At 42.2% G+C, this 20,561-nt stretch overlaps 1 protein-coding gene across 1 annotated transcript in view; it reads left to right on the top strand.

Annotated features, from left to right (window-relative positions):
- The window catches only part of ldb2a (LIM domain binding 2a), a gene marked incomplete at its 5' end in the record, with an annotated part of 89,463 nt that extends 70,922 nt beyond the window's left edge, over positions 1-18,541 (top strand). The window contains 5 exons of the mRNA XM_079229198.1: positions 2,946-3,029; positions 7,695-7,818; positions 10,471-10,524; positions 11,222-11,349; positions 18,179-18,541. Of these exons, the coding sequence (XP_079085324.1) occupies positions 2,946-3,029; positions 7,695-7,818; positions 10,471-10,524; positions 11,222-11,349; positions 18,179-18,409 (621 nt within the window). The 3' untranslated portion in view covers positions 18,410-18,541. The remainder of the gene's footprint in view (positions 1-2,945; positions 3,030-7,694; positions 7,819-10,470; positions 10,525-11,221; positions 11,350-18,178) is intronic.
- Positions 18,542-20,561: the final 2,020 nt, after the last annotated feature.

Here is a 20,561-nt window from a genome sequence, read left to right as displayed (position 1 = left end):
TCTTTGTTTAGTTTTTTGGTGTGTAAATACACAATGGCAATACAAAAGTACACACATGCACGAGTCCCCTCTCAAACATCTGCTCCGCCCACCTCCGTCCCACACTCCCAGTCTGCACGCGCTCAAACACACAGAAGGTGGAGCAGCAGACTTCAAACAGCGGCGTATCGATACACTCTAATTTATGACGAGAAAACCTTTGCAAATAATGCAGCACGGCGAAGATGCAGCAGTTTGAAAGACATCACTAGCAGCAGTAATACAGCCGACAATCTAAAAAGAGACAATAACACAAACATAGTAAATGCACTGCGTTGTTTTTTGTTATTCTACAATATATCTTTATGGTTAATAAATAGGTTGCCTGTTTGGAAGAACAGAAATGTGCTCGAAGTATCAAAAGTCAGTGTTTGTTTGCTGATAATCATCTCCTGTGAATGATATATATATATATATATATATAAATATATGTAGCAGCATTTGATTGGGTGAAGCTAGAGCAAAGTTTAACGACACAATATAAAGTTGTGTACTTAAATCCCTAACAAAGGGTCATGTTTTTTTAGGATGGCCATATTTTTGGTATGTAAATAAATGTAGACTAAAAGAGAGCAATATTTCCCTTTGAGAAGTAGTGGAGTAGAAGTGCATCAAGTGTCATGAATCTCCACCTCAGTAATGTACTGACATGCCTCCATTGAGCTGAGCAGACTCCTCTAGCATGAGGTGTAATGTACTGCAGAGCTCACCACTGTCTAAGCATCTTATTTGGGCCATGGCCACGCCTCTTGAATCCCGAATGGCTTTTTCTTAAGAGTGTGTTCTCCGTTGTTTGTCTGCCTTTTGACCTCTTGACCCCGAGTGTCTGTCGCCCCCGGCCTGCGCCTGCGTATGTGCCGGCATCTTCTACCCGAGTTACTCCGCACATTGTTGATGACGTGGCCAAGACGGATTCCCGTACAGGCGCGTTTACACTGATTCTACTTTGTGAGAGAATTAATTCAGATTCCGATCCGCCGCCGGCCGAGCAGCGCACGCTGATCCGATCCTCCCGTCACTGGCGTCGGCCCGCTGACGGCACAGAAGAACTCTTTTTTGCTTCCCTCTTGACTTTCTCCACACTGAGATGAGACTGGAGAATTATGCATTTTTCATGAGGCGGTGAGTGCGAGTGTGCTCACTGCTTCTCCTCAGTCTGGGCTCTGTTTTGCTCTCTCAATACCCACAGAATTTTTTTCTTCTTCTTCTTCTTATGATTTGACTGTTTATTGTTTATTGTTGGCACGGCAGACAAGCTCAGTGGAAAGTCTTCTCTTTTTTTTTTTCCATCAGGTGTCGTCCTGTAATTGCTATCCTGGCTTTGTTCTTATTTAAGATGTGTTCTTTACTCCTACACATACTGTATATTCACATGTTGTTCTTTCTATCTTACAATCAATTTATGTATTCAGTGCTGATTTTCTGAATATATTTAAAGATGGTGGTCAATTCTGAATCTTTCATGTGAGTGATGCTGAACTAACAACTGGTCGTCATCGATCTGTTTCGGTCTGTTTTTCAGCAACCAAACATCTTTAAACACATTTCCCCTGCTGCCCCGGACCCTGAATACATACATACATGCATACATACATAAATACATACAGTACATGCACACTTAAACTTACACACACACACGCACACACATGTATACATACATACATACATACAGTACATGCACACTTAAACTTACACGCACACTTAGACATACATACATGCATGCATGCATACACATATGCATGCATGCATGCATGCATACACACACACATGCATACACCCATGCATACACATATGCATGCATGTGTGTGTATGCATGGGTGTATGCATATGTGTATGCATATACCCATGCATACACACATATACATGCATACACACATACATGCATGCATACATACACACAGACACACACTTACAAACACACATACACGTACACACAAATACACACATACATAGACACACATACATGCATACATACATGCATACATACGTACACACAGACACACATACATACATTACAGACAGTACATGCACACTTACACACACACATATATACATACACACACATGCAAACATACATACATACACACATATGCACACATACATACACACACACATACATACATGCACAGTTACACACATATACATACATACATACATGCACACATACACACATACATACATATACACATACATAAATACATGCATTACATACAGTACATGCACACTTACACACACATACATACATACATACATACATACATACATGCACACATACACACATATGCACACATACATACATATACACATACATAAATACATACATTACATACAGTGCATGCACACTTACACACACATACATACATACACACGTACACACACATGCAAACATGCATACATACATGCATAAACACATACACACACACATACACACATATACACACATACATACACACGTACACACACAGACACATACATACACACATACATAAATACACACACACATACATAAATACACACACACACACACACACACACACACATAAATACACCAGGCAACGTCATCAAATCCAGTGAAGATACAGAATTGAAAATGTCTGTACATTTAAATGGAATGACACAATAATGTTGATTAATTAGCCTCACGGTTCGACAACAGTGTGGAATGAAGGCCTGAAATACTTCCTGTCGGCTTCACGGCCGCGATAACAATGTTAGAGTCGCATTCATGACTCGAGGGTGTGAATGCGCCGAATGGGCATTATCTGATGAATGTCAATTAGCCTAATTGCCTGGAGATAATTAGTTTATTCGCTGTCAGTTGAATGCAAACATAACAAAAATAACAGATGTACAAATATTAGGCTTATATTTCTATTTGTGTTGGTTTCCCCCGCTGCGGACTTCAGGCACAAGACCCTCAGGTGCTGGAACAACTGTCCAAAAACATCACTCGCATGGGTTTGACCAACTTCACCCTCAACTACCTCAGGGTAAGGACTCTCTGTGTTTGTTTGTGTGTGTGTGTGTGCGTGTGTGTGTGTGTGTGTGTGTGTGTGTGTGTGTGTGTGTGTGTGTGTGTGTGTCTGTGTGTGTGTGTCTGTCAATGTCAATGATTGTCATTCTGCTTTTGTTTTTGTTCTCATCTCCTCACACTTTAATGCACACAGAGGAACAATTCATGTCCATTTTTAAATGGAGTTATTCATGGCGCTCATACTCTCTAAACTAACTCTCGTATCCTGATGTGTCTCGACAGCATAAAGATGTTTTTATAATGTAGAATATTCATGCTTTGTCATGTCTAATGTGGCATGATTACATTACCTGCACTGCAGTAAATCTGTAATGAGATATTTCAAATGTGGCTTTAAATTATAGGTATATTCAGTGTTTGAATAAGATGTGCTTTTTTACATTCCCTTATTATTTCTTTAGTTTATTTAAGGTCATATCGTGACTGTAAATGTAAATATTTTCCCTCTGTCTTACTGGATTTGAGAGCTTATGCTGTTGTTTATGTGCTGAACACGTTTTATGATTCTCCGGCGTTTGAACACAGAGTGTATAATTTCAAAAATGCGTGGCATCAAAACAAAAAAAATATAAGCACTTATTTCTTCTTTACTCCCTGCATATACATGCTTTTCCACCTGACCGCAGCAATGTAATTTACGGAAATAGGAAGTATAAGCCGGCTGAATACATTAGTGATTATTTCACAGGGTTTTGTTTGTGTTTCTCGACGCCACAGTTGACTGACAGCTACGATTTCCAAATGGGAGAACAAGAGCGAGCGGGAGAGAGATGGGGAGAGAGAAGAATTAATTGGATACAGAAAATTAGCATAACATTAATGAACGCTCCCTGTTGAGACTCATAATTGTGAAATGGCGCGCGAATCAGGGAACGGCACCTCCGCTGCTTATATTAACCGAGTGAAGAAAGACTCAGAGAGGGAGAGGAAGCAGGGTGGCTGTTTTTGTTTGCCTATAACAATGATTTTCTATACAGAAAGCAACTGTGGTGCGGCTGAAAGGAGGGAACACATAATTCAAGTATCTGTAATTACACACTAAAAGATGTGGCTTCTGTTCATTCTTCATTTGGGTGATTCAGATGGCCGGTGCAAAACGGAACAATGAACCGAGGATCATGCCTTGTTTTCTGCTGCTTTTTAATGAAGTTGTTTGCGTGTAAATAGACCCAGCTTTGCGTTTGAAGAATGGTCCGTTGGTCGGAAGTTGGGTCGAAAACCTGAAATACTTCTCATAAATCCTTGCATGTATGCTAAATTAGGACTTTCCTTGGTTTTATTTCAAATGCTGCGGAAAACATTCATCGTAATGAAGGATTTAACCTTCATTTTCCGTTCAGTGATATTAAGAACGCCATAAACTAGAAATATTATCTCTCTAGTTTAAAGGCAATGGTGTTCAGTTAATTTAATTTACATTTTAAGCATGTGAGTTTTAGAGAGCATCGAGAGGATTGAAGGCTCAGTTACAGAAAGCAGTGGTTCCCAAACTTTTGGGCTTTTTGTGACCCTTAAAATGAATCAATATCCACTTGCAGCCTTTCACTTATTAATAGACTGTTTCACTTGGGTACTTTCCTGAAGCCTGAGGAGAGAAAACTTTTCACAAGAACCAAGACAAGATCATGGAAAAGTCTATCAAATATTCCCCCCCCCCAAAAAAAAATATTCCCACAATTCCATTATCCTGAGTTCACACGACACGTCTTTAGTCCTAAACTGTCCGCTGGCAGACCGTCTGAAACGCTGCCGGACAAAAGCCCCAGAGGCAAACCCGCGTTTGGCTTGGCCGCTTGGCCGCTCGACCTCCGCTGACGCATTCCTGATATCCAGCGTGCTCAACGTCCGGATCTGTCGTCTGTTGGCGAGCGTCAGCCAATGAGAGCGCAGGACCCTTTAAAAACAGAGTGCGAAAATCCCCCTGCGCCTATTATCAGACAAAAAACAACAGCATATTATCTCCGGAACCACATCGTTGTTTAACTTCATTTAAATTGCTACATTACCGTAACCCTTGTGAGAAGATGCATCTGATGTGAAAGATAATTCATAATAGATAAGTATTTACGTAAACTCAACTTTTTAACCGAACAACACATTTTTTTGACTGAAACTTCTTTGAACACCCAAATGCTTTGTTCTATTATGATTTATGTTGCAGATTCCGATTCTTTAGATCCTAATCTTTCCAAAAGGGTGTCTCATTAGTATGTGGGCCGTTGTTAGGGCACCATAATACAGTTTGAAAAACTCGGTGACCGCTCAAAGAGGCATTTTTGGGAAATCTTGCTCATATCGTGCTGGATGTTCATAATTTTGATCAAAATATCTTTTAAAGGTGATTTTTTTTTGCAGATATACATTTTTTCCCAAGACTTTGCTGAACAAATACATACAATAAACACAAGTATTGGAATTAATTTGGGGTTCCTATGACGACTCAAATAGGGGAAAAGAAAAAAAAGTCTGGAAGGGAAATTGGTTCCACCGTGCTTAAAGGGGAGAACCTGTGGGTTGGATGTTTGCATGAATAAACGTAAAACACAGGGACTGATCTACAGAGGGGAAGTAGAGACCCTATCAGGGATTCTGGATGAAGCTTCTTGTCTCTCTGCCGCCGCAAAAAAAAACCCCACAACAACTACAAGACTCGGCGAACACGGCGATCTGTGGACCTTGAATGTCAGGCAGCGCGACCTCGGCTTTTGGATTCATCTTGCGACCCCTTGGAACCTACTGTTGTTCATCATATCACACACTTTGCAAAACATATTTCCCCCTACTGTTGTCCAAGGATGTCAAAGTAAAAAAAAAACACCCTTTCCTCACATTAATCTGGCAATAATGCGTCCCTGGCCTTTCCCAGCGTTTATCAGTCCTTCCGAAAGAGACTGACTGTTTCCTGGCTCAGGGGTTACAACCGGCCTTTCTCTCACTCTCACAAACAGACACACACACACACACTATCTCTCCTTCTTTTCTTTTTTTCATTTGGAGTATTTAAGCCTTTCTATGTATCGGAGCTGCCGGCTTCCTACTATTCAGCCTGAAAATAGCCCTTGTTTTCAGGCTGAGAGCCAGGGCTTGTTGGCTGAGCTGTGGAGGGATATTACTGTGTCAGGAGGGAACTATCAGAGGAGAACATGGGATTATTCTGCTACCGGGATGTTCACTTTACCTCGAGCTGCATGGCAACAAAAACACCGCCGTCATAACACAGGGAGCCGACATTACTATGTTTATGTCGGGTAATTTGTAGGGAAGCAGCCGCGGCTGTTAGAATGTTCAGTTTGAAACCCGGGACTGGTGAACATCCCTGGTTTGAATATCCATCATGATAAAAACACGTCTGCTAGGATTCCTGGTGTTGTCAGGTGATTTGTGTTAAAGCCTCCAAACACATAGGATACGGTAATATATACAGTACATGATACCTGCCCTTGTTTTCCCTTTTCACCTCCAAGTCGCCGTACAGTACGGAGGAAGACGGGACGAGCATGTTGATTAGATTTGACTTCAGAACCGTCGGGGTGGTGGGATGCTGAAGGTCAGATGAGATCATGTGAGCATGCAGCGAATGATTAACAGTCCCCTTTCTCTCAGTAACGACTGCCAAGCGCCCTTGAGCAAGTTAGTAAACCCACGCCTCCTTTTCGCTCCAGTAATTTTTGACCTTACATCGCACTCTGGATGTGAAACGCGAAGCGGCGACCGCATCGACCGCTTGCCCCGGTCAGCCGAACCTCTGTAGCGTCGGATAAATTACCTTTTTTATTATGCGAGTTTCTAACATGTTCTCCTTGGCGTTCTTTTCAGCGGTGGTTTCTTTTTTTTTACCCGTGACCATGATTGTTTCCTAAAATTTAACCACGTTAGAAAACAAAAGATTGTGGCGGGGGTCGGGTGGATGGAAAGATGGAGGAAAGTCAGGAAGAGAAAGCAAACAGTTTTATCCAGTTTAGAGGGTCGCCTGGAGTTTGATCCCAGTGCTGCCTTCCGATTGGTCCAGCAATAAGACGGCGTTAAAAGCGTCCAATCACTGTGCTGCGGCTGCACCAACAAGCATTTGGATTAAAGAAGGGATGGCTGACCGGTAATGTTATCCAGATGTTAACTGGATAAACTACGCCTGATGTATTTAAGATGACGGGCTGACCCCTGGTTCCTCTCACTGCTGATTCACCAGAGATTTACAGTTTTCTCCAGACTGAATATTGTTGAACATTGTTGGAGTTCAGTGTGGGAACAAGCGAGTGTTCTGAGTTTTCCCAATGGGTTTGTATTGACGCATGAATCCGTCATACACGCGTCGCTGTGAGTTGTAAACACATTAAAATGGATCGTCCGGCCCGTGTTTCTCTCTCTATCTGTCTCCTCTCTAAAGCGCTTGACAATTAACCTTTTTTTTTTTTGAGGTATTTTATTAATCGGGTCTATAAAAAGTAGATTTACAGCACAATTAATCAAAGTCAGTCTGCGGGAGATTCATTGAGCCACAATCTCAGTGTTTCTGAGCGTTGTTTTGCTTTACCTTGATAAGCGGCTGCATCAGTGTTCTCTCCTCAAACGTTAAATAAGTCTGACTTAATTGAGCGCCCTGTTTCTTCCGTTGTGTCAGCAGTTGTGTGTCATCCTGGAGCCGATGCAGGAGCTCATGTCAAGGCACAAGACCTACAACCTCAGCCCCCGGGACTGTCTCAAGACATGCCTGTTCCAAAAATGGCAGAGAATGGTCGCCCCACCAGGTAATTACCGACTTCCTATACTGTGGAGACGCATGTATTTACTGTCCATACGAACTGTTGAAAGAAACAATCTGGGAGAAAGAAAAATGCAGTCAAACACCAAAAATCTGGACGAGAATGAAAAGAGCTTTTCTGGTTTTCTCCCACCGATATTTTCAGAAATAAGGACCTCTTATCCAAAATGGCATCAAATGACGACATACATCATTTGCGTCTTCTAAAATGTTGCAGATCTATTTAAATGTTATTTGTTTCCTCTACTGAGGTTCAACTGACTTTCTTTACTTTTTTCATTCTGTACCATCGCTCACTTTGGAAGGAATATATTTTTCTCAGACTGTGTTTTTATTGCATCATTTATTTTTCCAAATTTGCCATTATATGTCTTAATCCCTTAAATATGTTTTGCCTGTCAGGTATGTGAAATTAATCTGAATTCAGGGGTGCCCCTTGAATCTCAACCTTGCCAATCTAAACGGGCCTCTCAGCTCTCTATGATTGATGTTTTAAGGGCGGTTTCTGAAAAGTACCAGACTTAAATTGGCTGTGCGGTCTTAAGCTGGAGAGAAAGAGTAAGCCGAGTTTTTTTTTGTGGACACATCGGAGTGGCTGCAAATTACAGCAATGCTTAGCGAGGCGTGACGAGATGTCTTTAAAAACCAACACCAGTCAAAAAGCCTTTGACTCAGACCTGTGTAACTTTAATTAAGAGTGCCGGGTGTAATCAGACTTGTAGATCCAGCTCCCCGGCCAGCGGCTCCCCAGTGTCGACTTCGTCTTCAAAGAAAGAAGACGAAGAAGAAAAAAACAGAGAGAGGGGAGAAAAAAAACATGGAAAGCATTTTATGAATATAAAGTCTGAGGAGAAGAAAAAAAGCTCTTGTATTGATGATTAATTGTGCCCATGGAAAAAGAGCGTGATATGAAATCCTATAAAGGTGGTGCAGTTTTATATCATATATGTGTGATTAATGAGAAACAGCTTAAAGGGATAGTTTGTATTTTCTGAAGTGGGGTTTTACGATTTTATGATCCATAGTCGGTGTAAGACACAGGAATGCAAAGCAATGCATTTCAGACGCCTAAAGTGTACACTGCATTTAGAATAGTGTCACCTCTTCACCTTGCAATCATACATTCCTTTCTGACGGAGAACTAAAGCCGTGATCTACGGTCTCTTCAAAGCCACCGGACTCCATTGACAAAAACAGTCCTTTTACTTTGCAGAGCACGGGAGTTGCAGGTCTTACACTTCCTCTATTGTTAGTTCATCCGTGTGTGACTTTGGTTAATCCAAACTAAGCCTTTCAAACTAAAAAGTCACAAAGTAACCGATCGAGGCAGCAGGCGACCAGCAACTCCAGTGTTCTGCAAGGTAAAACTATGTTTTTTTCTCAATGGGGTCTGGCGGTTTGGAGAGGAGAGCATCGATAATGGCTTCAGTTCTTCCTCAGAAAGAACTGACAGGAAGTTAGAGCAGAGAAAACATTTATAATATAACGTGCACTTAAAGTGATATTGATTTGTAAAGGTGTCTGAAATACGTTTACTGTACTGTACTACAGGTAATACTCTGACAACGGGTAAGTACCTCATGCAATCACACTTTAAAAACATCCAAACTACCCCTTTAATGTGTCATTTAGTGGAATTTGATGGTTTGGTTTGTTTGCTGTTCTCTGCTCCACAAGTTGCTTCATGGTACCTTTTTAAATATGAGTTGTCGGTGTGATGTTGTCTCAGACGTCCGGCCTCCTCGGTGTGTTTTTCAGGCCCGTTTCAGCCCATCCGTCTGTGTTCACATCAAGTTTGCCTGAACTTTGCAGTTTAGCTGGAATTGCGGTTTTCCCTCATTGGCGGCCCTGTTGTTCCCCCTTTCCTGCAATTCTTCTCCAGCTTGGAAAGTGGTTGGGATTTTGCCAGGAAGGAAGCCACAGGCGCATTTATGCTCTGATAAGTCCTTTTGGTGGAAATGGAAGTGATTTTTAGTGCGTCACCAGTTCAGCGTCGAAGGAAACCAGTCGGATAACAGAAATGATTGTCTCTGACAATAGAGACGCTTTTTTGCACACACGTCTGTCAAAGTCGGGAATCAAAAGAGAAAAGATACTGATAAAATTCCCCTTATTGTTTTGCCTCTGATACAGAGTTTCAGTTTGTTTGTATCACGAGTCGCTGGTTATTGTAACTGAATATGAAAGCATCTCCCTTGGTGTGATTAGTGAGAACCTTGAAAATAGATCACAGCAGTGTTTTCTTGTTCCCCTCGAGATTAAAAGGAATGATTTTCTAACATGGTCGGAGAATTTGCTAAATCTTGTATTCATAAATTATGCACTACATAGAGTATTTTGTAAATACTAGAACACCCCAATATCTCTATTTAACCTGTGTACTGTATCTTTTTGATAATAATGTGATTTAATTGCACCTTCAGGAATTATGTATAACTCATAACTGGAAAAAAACAAACATCTTTCATCGAAGCACAAGTGTCCCAGTGGTGTAAAGTAGCATCTGCATGGCATTGAAAGTTCAATTATGTGTCTTCCTCTTCTCTCTGTTGTCATCTCTGGTCTCATTCTGTTTCAAAGTGTTTATGAGATTATCCAACCTGGATCAATTAAAACTCGAGTTTGGCTCTGGTTACAGCTGGACACCCACAGAACTTCAAAACGGAAATATTTCCCACAAATCCCAAAAAAGGTATCTTCTCTGTGACGCCGTCTGTAGTCTTTTAGGAAAGCGGCATTTTAATTGCCCACTGGAATGCCTTGAAATACATTTTTCAGTGTGCAACTTTATCTGCATGTTTCAGAATAGCACTAATACCTGTAACATACTCAATACAGGTTTGCATATGCCAGATTAATGCATGTAAGAACTTAATTCTCTGGCTTAAACGTAATGATTAGAACATAAAAAGCACTCATGCTCAGCGAATGAAACCTATAGTGTATTTGCACGTTCGGTACAACATACAGGAGTGCGCTTTCTAGCCGAGCGGCTTTACTCTGGCTCGTGCTATTGCGGAACGTCGCAATCATTAACGAATTTACATTACGTTGAGCATCAGGGTCCATTGTGGAGCATTTATGCAAATTAAACGGGTTGTTTCTGACTAGTGCATGTCTGGGGGAGACGTCAACGCTCGTGCGGTTTCACCTCTGAAGAAAACAAAGCATGGCCGAGTCGCTCTCTCTGTAACGTGTCTTTGTGTGTGTGTCTGTGTGCATGAATATGAGCATTTTGCACAAAAATATGTCCCAACATACGATGCTGTCCGTCAGAGCTACTCTTCTATGTAAAACACACACACACACACACCCCTACACCTTATCTCCGTCTGTATGCATTATCTTCTTGGCATTGCCTCTTTTTCACATTGCTGGTCGCGCCAAAGCTGAGCCCGCCCGACAGACGACCACGAAGAGGAGGAAACGGAAGAACTCGGCCAGCAGCGCCAACAGCGCCGGCACCACCGCCAGCAAGAAACGCAGCCCAGCCACCAACTTCAGCCTCTCCAGTCAGGTACCTGTAAGCATCAGCACCACTCGGTTTGCCTTTTTCTCTCTGAATCTACATGCATGTTTGCAGGTTTACACACACACACACACACACACACACACACACACACACACGCACACACAGGCGCGTAGTATTCCTGATGGTATTGCAGCTATTAGGTTTAATTTATTTTCACAAAAGAGAAGGGAAAAAAAACACACAAAAAAGAAACACCGGGGAGGAGAGGCGAGAAAGGAAACTCAAATCTGTGCAGTGAGACAAAGAAACCTCAAGGGATTTGTTCTGAAAACATGTCGCCAGAAAGACAAAGAGAAAATACATGAAACATCATAAAGGGTGACACAAACGACATTAAGAATCATCAAAGCGGAAAGTAGTACAAGAACAGCTAAATTCATAAACAGCATGTAAAGAAGGTGAATGAAAGTGTCCCTTCGCTGCAGGTAGTGTCACATCACCGACTCCAGCTCTCTATGAAGTTTCCTCACTCTTCCTTTGCAAGTACTCGACGTGTACGTCTGAATCTGTGTGTTTGAAAAGACCCGGCTGACCCGGCTGCTCGTCCAAGGGGCTGTAGCCTAGAGGTTGTTGTTGCTGTTTTTTCAAAGTTTCTTTGATTCGGGACCAAATGGGAAAATGTGGGTGGGGAAAGTGATCCTGTCTCAGACACCTCTGTTGGAAATGCCCTTGACCAAGACACTGAACTCAACAACTGCCCAGAGGACTGTTACTGCAGCGGAGTTTATTAGTATTTTAATAATGCAGGGTTTGATAAAACAAAACGGGACATTCGCAGGACTGAAAGAGCTTCATTTGGAGTTCAGCTCCAGTTACTTCCTGCCGTGGTTACTTAGCAGCAGCACCTGGGGGAAAGGTGTGTGTGTGTGTGTGGCGGTCGAAGTGAAACACCTGTAAATCTCAGCTGCTCTAGTTGCACTTTATGGTGGCCGAAATGAAGTCGTAAGAACTGAAGCTCGATCTTAGGGATTTTTTAAGCTGAATATTTGAGTGATTACATATGCTATATATCGGCTCCATGAGGGCTGATATTTTATTTGTAAGCAATAAACTGTACTGTTAATGTAGCAGCATCAGTAAATGTGAGATGAAGATTGAAGATATTTCGTAATTCTAAATGTATCACAATAACCCAATATTTTTATATCTTATTTTTTGTCTGTAAATTGCTGCTACGTCGACACCAAATTTCCCCTTGGGGATTAATAAAGTATATATTCATTCATTCATTCAATATTGGAGGATGAACTCAGTTGTGCAGCTTTTCAGAAGTGAAAAAAAGTGCATGTCAGAAATGTCAGAAATATGTTTAAACTGATGTCAGAATCTGATGGCTAATTAACTGAAACAGTTTAGGTTATGATTTGTGCACAACTGCACATGTCTGTACATTTCAATCGTTCACTTTTCAAAACCATGCTTTTGTCCTTTGTTCCCCACAAATGTCAAAAGCCTGCCTGATGAATCCTTTGTTTCAAGCGGTATCTTTGTGCGTTCCGAGGCGACCTTGTCGTCTCAAGCGCTCGAAAGTGAACTTGTTTTGTTCCTTCTTTTTTTCTCTGAAAAAAGTACTGAATGGTGTTGCGATAGAAAGGTTTTCTAAAAGGTTCTGCAGACATGGGAGAGTTGAACCAGAAGAGTTAAATGAGTTTAGGATCATCTTCTTAGCTTCTTCTCACCATCGCACATGACTTCAGTGAACTATTTAACAGCCGAACCTCGGCAGAGTGTGTATGTGACTCCCCAATATCCAGTAACACATTATTTTATACTCTGGAAAAGTGACCTGGATTAAGATAAGAAGCCTCAGAACCTCTCTTTCGGTGACTCTGCACGCCGTGTGTCAGCGTCTGATTTTGCTCCGTGTTTCCGTAACAGCCCACTTGACACAGTTCGAGGTTAAATAGCCTCTTAAACAGCTGAGTGTTGCGCCACATGTCTGGCTCTCCCCTGAGGGATTTGATGCTGCTGTGAGTGCATTGTCTAGTTGTCTTACCTGTTCCATACGCTGCTCATTATACACAGTGTTGTATTTACACCACTGCATCCAATTTATTATTCTGTGGCCACGCTGGTGCAGCAAACTGTTGTTTTTTTTTCTTCGTTTTTTTTTAATACAGGTCATTGCAGTTCAGCTAAAGCTGTGCTGATACCAAACAGCGTTTAAGGGCTGCAGCTTGGCATGCATGTGTGTTCCATCCCGTGCACTGGATTAATTCTGCTTAATGGGACATTTAAGGGTGCTGATGCTTTTCTATGCTCACAAGCGTGTTCTGTATCGCAACCCGGCCCGCCAGAGGAGACGTTTACATAGCGGTTTGTTTCCCCTGTTACATTTGGAAAGAAAGACATAGTTCCTCCTTTTAACATCAGAGACCTCAGTGCTGTATGTTGTTAGGTTGAGGCGAATAAGTTCTTTAAAGATCTGGGTTTCAGTTCAAAGTTAAGACAGAAAACACGTCTGTGGTGCCGCAGGTCTTGCCCTAACTCAACCCAAGTGCCAAAACTTAAACATAAAAATGTTTTTTTCATTCTTTAGTTGCTATAAGCAAATATATTATTACAAGAAGAGCACTACTGGGTGGACTTGTTTCACCAATTTCCAACCAGGTTGAGGATGTTCATCTGCTCGATACTTTAAAACGTTATTTTCTACTGTTTTTTTTGTCTCCAGCCTCCACACAAACATGCTGTACTGTCCCTCTATGTACCGTCCTGTGGTTCGCTGTCTCGTCATCTTTCCAGATTTGTTGCCCTCACCCTCCGTTTCTCCGTCACACACATTCATAATGTACATAACAGACACACACACACACACACACACACACACACACACACAGCGTGTGCAATTGTTTTCTCTCTAGAAGGCAGTTTGGCTCTGTGCCAGCTCTCATTATCACCGATATCTGTATACAACCCTCTCCACCCCCGAGCCCCTTCCTCCGTCACATGCACACACGCTTCTCCATCACTGACCCCCCTCTCTCCCCACCACCATCTTACACACACACACACACCAGCCGTACCACTCATGCCATGCATTCACACGCCTCTTAAAGACTGGCAGCGTGGCTGGTAACATGCTGGTTACATATGTTGCGCGGCTGCTGTCTTTGTCTGAGTAGTTGTTCGTTTGTGGCTGAGCAGAAGCCTACGTGAGCCCAATGACAATAAGGAGTGGACCCTCACGGGGGGGGGGGGAGGTTACCAGTGGCTGGCGAAGAGAAGGTGCGGGGGGAGGAAGGTGGGGAGGATGTATGTGTGCGTTTGTGTGTATGTCAGAGGGGGGTTCATAGAATGAGCAACACTGACCTCTAGTGGCCTGTATTTACTGAAAACATGTTGTTCCTTGAACCAAGCAGGCCTCCAGCAGCGGGTCTGTCCTGCTGTCAGTCAGTCAGTGTATTTGAAGCACATATTAAAGACTAAAGTAATTAACTGCCCAAACGCTGTATGTTAAGTTGGTAGATTGGAGATCATTAGAGGATTACCTTTACAAGGATCTGCATTGAGCTAAGCCTGTGCTTGTGTGCCACTGGGGGCACAATCTATAGGCACAGACAAAGTCTTATGTATGTTACATACTGGCCCCAAAACGTAGGAGCCTGTTCTTAGTAATTGTATTCAAACATTTTAGTCCAAGTTTTTTTAAGACTGGTGGTTTTCTATGTCTTTGTACAACAACAAATCCTATAAAAACCCAAACCATTGACCTTAGTAACAAGCATTTGTCTGTTGTTGGCCACAAACACACTCAGTGTTGCCCTGGGTAACATGCTCCTTCATTAACACGAACACACAGGCTGACGTTTATTTTGACTCGATGCCTCACGCGCCGATCTGCGCTCAAATACTCACAGGAGACCCAAATGTGTTTTAATCCGCGCCTGAAAATAGTCCACAAAAAAAGTACTATATTTACTGTATTGTGGGAGGAACATTAGCTAAACAGTACTTACTTTGCTGCTTAGATATTTATATATTATTATTTATTTATTTAATTATTTATTTTTTAAGTGAATCCATTTAATTGGGTGCATTTGAAAAAAAAAAAAAAAAAAAAAATATATATATATATATATATATATATATATATATATATATATATATATATATATATATGTATATATTTAGTAGGAACTAATGCGCTTAGAGCTGAGAGCCACAGTCTCTTAGAGACATACAACACAAGAAAACTATAGAATATCTCTAGTTTAAACTTAAAAGTTGTATTTTGATGATAGCTTGAAGCGAAACGATAAATAAATAACAAGCAAACTAACAAAGAAACCAGAGTTTACCTCCGGCCCCCTTTCGCCGTCGCCACATTCCCGCCACGTCTTCTTTAAACTCACACTTGTTGCGTTGACGGCACGAGGAGAAAATGTGTCCCCCGAGCTTCTCACTGCTGATCCCTGTAAAAATTAAAGAAGAAAAAAAAAAAAGTAGAAATGCTAATGACACAGTTCAGTGAACGGCGGGAACAGGAAGGCGTTCATCGCTGCCACGGCCCTTTCAACGCGCGCCGCTTAGCTCGCGCTAAAGCTAACGAGATGAGTAGACGAGTTGACAGTATTAATTAGCTCACAATTAGCGCTCCCCAGCCTCACACCAGCTACCAGCTGTTATTGTCTGAGGGATTTCTTTCTTTCTTTTTTTTTTTTTTGGAGGCCCAAAATTGGCCAGAGGTAGGTTGACAGGCCTCCTCACAGGAACAGATGGTGAGTGCATGGCTTGTTAGCAATCAGCACGTTTTTAGCTAATGACTTAATTAGCTATGCAAATTGACAAATCAGTGTGGATATTGTCATTCAGTTGAAAAGCTCACCTAAATTAATTAGCCTGATTAAGGCATAGTGGGGTGTAGAAGTGGTCGCTAGGGGGGTTTGGGGATGGCTTCCATAAACATACAGCCTCTTGTACTCTTCATCTAAGTGTGTGTTTTGGGGCGGGGGGTGTTGAAGTGTGCCAAGTTGTCTAGTTTTGTTTGTCTGTTTACATCAGCGCATGCTGGAGAACACCGTGTGTGTTGATGCCTCCTCGTGCAGCCCCTCGGTTCGTGGGTATGAGCTTCTACTGTGCACAACGCACGGGGTTAATCTGCATTCAATTGCTTTTTGTGTGTGTGTGTGTGTGTGTGTGTGTGTGTGTGTGTGCGTGTGTGATTGTACAGTAATCTGGGTTTGTGTGCCAGCCCCATGTGCACGTCACACTGTGTGTGTGTGTGTGTGTGTGTGTGTGTGTGTGTGCCGCGGAGGAGACGGCTGAGGGGGAGCAAGATGTCCCCGAGCCGGTTCGCCTTGACACACTTGGCCAGTGAAGCGCGAGCTCCATTTAACTGTGCAGCTTCTTCCCGGGTTGCGGTGGGGGGCGCTGGGGCGCGCCAGCAGGGAGATGCTTAGTCAGTCAAAGGGAGATGAGGTTCCCAGACTCCTCAGCACACACACACACACACACACACACACACACACACACGCACACACACAAATACAGCCATGATTCAGAGCTTATTGATCAATGGTTGAATCCACACATTACACTCCAGGGATTATTTGTCAACAATTTGCAGAAAGAGTTGGCTCCTGAAACATGGATGAAAAACAAGCGAGCTCGTCACACTCGTCCCAGGAAGCACAGATATTGGCTAAATCTCTCTCCTTCGCTCCCTTGACCCGCTGCGAGAGAGCCATCTCTGTGAAATATGTCTTACATGATGAGTATTGATTGGTGGGCGGGTACAGAGCGCTGGGGGAATCCGCCTTCTGCGCGGGAAGGTTTTCATTTGGAGAGGGGTCGAGCGGTAGGGATGGATGGGGTCGCTGGGCACGCCGACGTCTAAAACACTCGACACAAACACACGGAAACACACAGGCAGGGGGTCTGTGCTTCAGCGGGGAGGCGCAGACCTCCCATCTGTCGGGGGTCTGCAAGCCCCTCGCTCAGTTGGGAAACACGTTGTAAACAAACAGAATTGCATCAGCAAGTGAGTGAAATTCTGGTCCTTTAATTGTTTGTGTTCATGACTTTGTGGTAGTTTTACGCCTCAATTTTTAAAGGCGGTTGAATACTTTTTTTTTTTGCAAAAACTATATGAGACAACAGACATGCATATTCATTTATTTTAATGCAAATGTTGTACTTTTTTGTCTTTTTCTTTTTTGGTCGGATGTGCGTTCACTTGATATTCAGATGGTGATTTGGTCTCAGAATTAGATGAAACAGATATGCATTAATTTCTTCTCTGGTAATTTCTCTCTCACTTAAGCATATTCATTTTTGAGCCTCCCCGAGGCTAAATGTGCACAAAACTGAAAAACACGTCACGGGTGCCCGTGTAAAAAATGGATTATATTTGTGAAACCAGTTCTAAAGTTGAGTTAAAAAAAAATGCAAAACTGGGAAGATGAACTGAAAGTGTCTTCAGTAATGAAAGAAACCAGCAAATTCATTAAGAAGAAGATTTTTTTTATTTAAATGACTTTTAAAATGATGATTGAGAGGATTGTTAGGGCAAAATGTACTGTGGTTAAGTCACAACATGATATTTTTCTAAGATGGACATATCTTTGTGTCAAAACCCGAGTGGATAAACTAAAACATAACGTAGCTTCTTGGCTCTTGAGATACACAACATTCACCTGATTGTACGATGATGAAAACATCAGAAGTATGGGAATAAAAAGCTTTTGTAGGTGTAGCAACAACAACAAAAAGACACAGTTCCAACACAACCTTTAGTTTTAAAGGTAAAGCACATCTGTAATCTCCTCCCTCTCGTCCGTGTGTAATCGTTGCTCTCCGTGTCTCCCTCCAGGACGTGATGGTGGTCGGCGAGCCGACCCTGATGGGCGGCGAGTTCGGGGACGAGGATGAGCGTCTGATCACCCGTCTGGAGAACACGCAGTACGACGCCACCAACGGCCTGGACGACGAGGACGACTTCAACAGCTCCCCGGCTCTGGGCAACAGCGCTCCCTGGAGCAGCAAACCCGCCGCCGCCCAGGACAGCAAGCCCGAGAGCACGGCGCCCCAGTCCTCGCAGTAAACACGAAAAGAAGAAGAACAACAACAACACAACAGATCCTTGACTCCACGTGGACTGGACTTTTTTCACCTCTCTCTCTCTCTTTCCGCCCCCTGAGGGCGGCGCTTCTACGCCTCACAACGTTGGACTGAAATCAGAATCTGCAAACTCACCCCTGGCGTGTCTAGCCGAAGATATTCTGGGTATTTTCTTCTTCTCTGAATCGCTGTAACATCTCGGAGAACACTGGCAGCATTGCACAGCAATATCCACACGTCAAAGACAACAACTGCATATACGTTGTATGCAACTGTAATTTAAAAATACCACGGCGGAGGCTTTTTTTTTGGGGGGGGTTCTTTCTTTTTTTCAAGAACGCAGTGGAAAATTGCGGATCAAATTCTCCCTCAGATACAAACCTCTCGTCTAGTGGAATACTACAGCTGACAGTAGACAGAGGGGAGAAAAGAAGAAGAATGAAAACAACAGAATAAAATGGCGAGCTCAACGGTGAGGAGGTGTTTTTTTTGTTTTTTTTAACAGAGCCAATGGAAGAATCGAGCCACATTGGAGACAAATGAAACATTGTTTGAGACAATTGCATTTTTATTGGAAGATTCAGTCGGCTGTTGGTTTGTTTCTGCTGTTGCTGTTCATTTCCATTTCCAATTAAGAGGAAAATAAAAGTTCTGTACCGATATGGACTCCTATTCAAACGAGGGGAAATCGCGTCCCAGGATAGTTTTTTCCACTTTACTGCGGTCGTCACAGATTGTGATTTCATGCAAAACCAGTTTGATTGTGTTCGTAGTCTATTGGTATTTTTGCTTCTCTCAGAATCTTTTGCAGTCACGTTGTAATTTTTGCGCCGATCAGTATGTGAACTTTGCCGACACGCATTGATGCATTAATGTTGATTTTTATTTCTTATTTTTTCCCTCCTCAGAAATTGGACTTCTCTCCCTTTAACGACCTACTCCCAAACTGATACTAAAGCCTTTTCCTGCATGATTTTATAGGATTTTTATTTTTGTTTGATATGTGTACTTTTTAAGAAAAAATGAATAAAAATCAGTCTGATTTTCCTTTTGGGTTCATCAGTTTGGGAACACTGTTACAAGGTTTGTAGCTCTGTAAATAGAGGTGGAATCTATTTTGTCCACTGTAAATCAGCCACTGAAACCAGTTTGAATATGGCAGCTGTTTTGTTTTGTGCAGGAGGTTCACATTTCTGTTGGGTGGTTTGGATGGACGCTGGTTCGCTTCGGTCGAGAACCAAAGTGTTTCCTGACCTCTTTAGCTAGTGCAGAACCAAAGCCACCAAGTCAACTCTCACAAAATCATATTTCTTGAACATTGTGTGACGCAAGAAGAAGAAAAACGTTACATTTTCAAAACAACACGCGGATTAAATCCCATCCACCCCACAGAAATAGTTGGGCATCCCTGTATTTGTGCTATTCTTTAATCTTTAATTGAATTGATAATATATCCCTGATCTCTTTTGTTGGACTTTTGTTTGAAAATGGGCAAGAAGAGAGGAACATATGTCTTTCTACAATTGGATCTTATGGGTATTTATTTGTGCATTTGTAAGGAAGCTAACACATTTCTAAATATGTTTGAGCCTAGTATTATTAGACACCATTTGTACATTATATAGCAGAGGTGTTCAGTGTCATATCTGATGTCTGGTATGTATGCTTTACCATTATGTGTGCCAATAAACCGTGCTTACAAAGGAGTTGCATTTGATTTGGTTACATGCATCCTGTGTGCAGGTAGCATCTGTTTTATTTATTTACTCTCTGATAAACTATTGGAAAGTTCACTCTTGACCGTGAAAAACAGCAACTGACCCCAAAGTCCTTTCAGTCACATGACCTTCCTTGTCTGTCTCATCTATTGAGGAAGAAAGTGTAGAGCAATCGAAAGCTTCTGCACACCTGCTGAGTGGATGTTGCGATCGATGAGTCAGACATTTTGATATGCTGTTTGGTGAAAAATGGTGGATTCGACTGATCTCTTTGGGACAGGGGACTATTTCATTCCCATGTACATCTGAAAAGACAAACGTCACTTTAGGAAACTACGTTTCTATCCGGAAATTGTTGTTTTGTGCTAAATTTGGCTTGTTCCTGGTCATAAAAGGATTCAGTGATCCAACCTAAAC

This window comes from Taurulus bubalis (assembly GCF_910589615.1).
Source record: "Taurulus bubalis genome assembly, chromosome: 13".
Lineage (NCBI taxonomy): Eukaryota > Metazoa > Chordata > Actinopteri > Perciformes > Cottidae > Taurulus > Taurulus bubalis.
The sequence above is the reverse complement of the archived record's forward strand: the minus strand, read 5'-3'. Positions and strand labels throughout refer to the sequence as shown.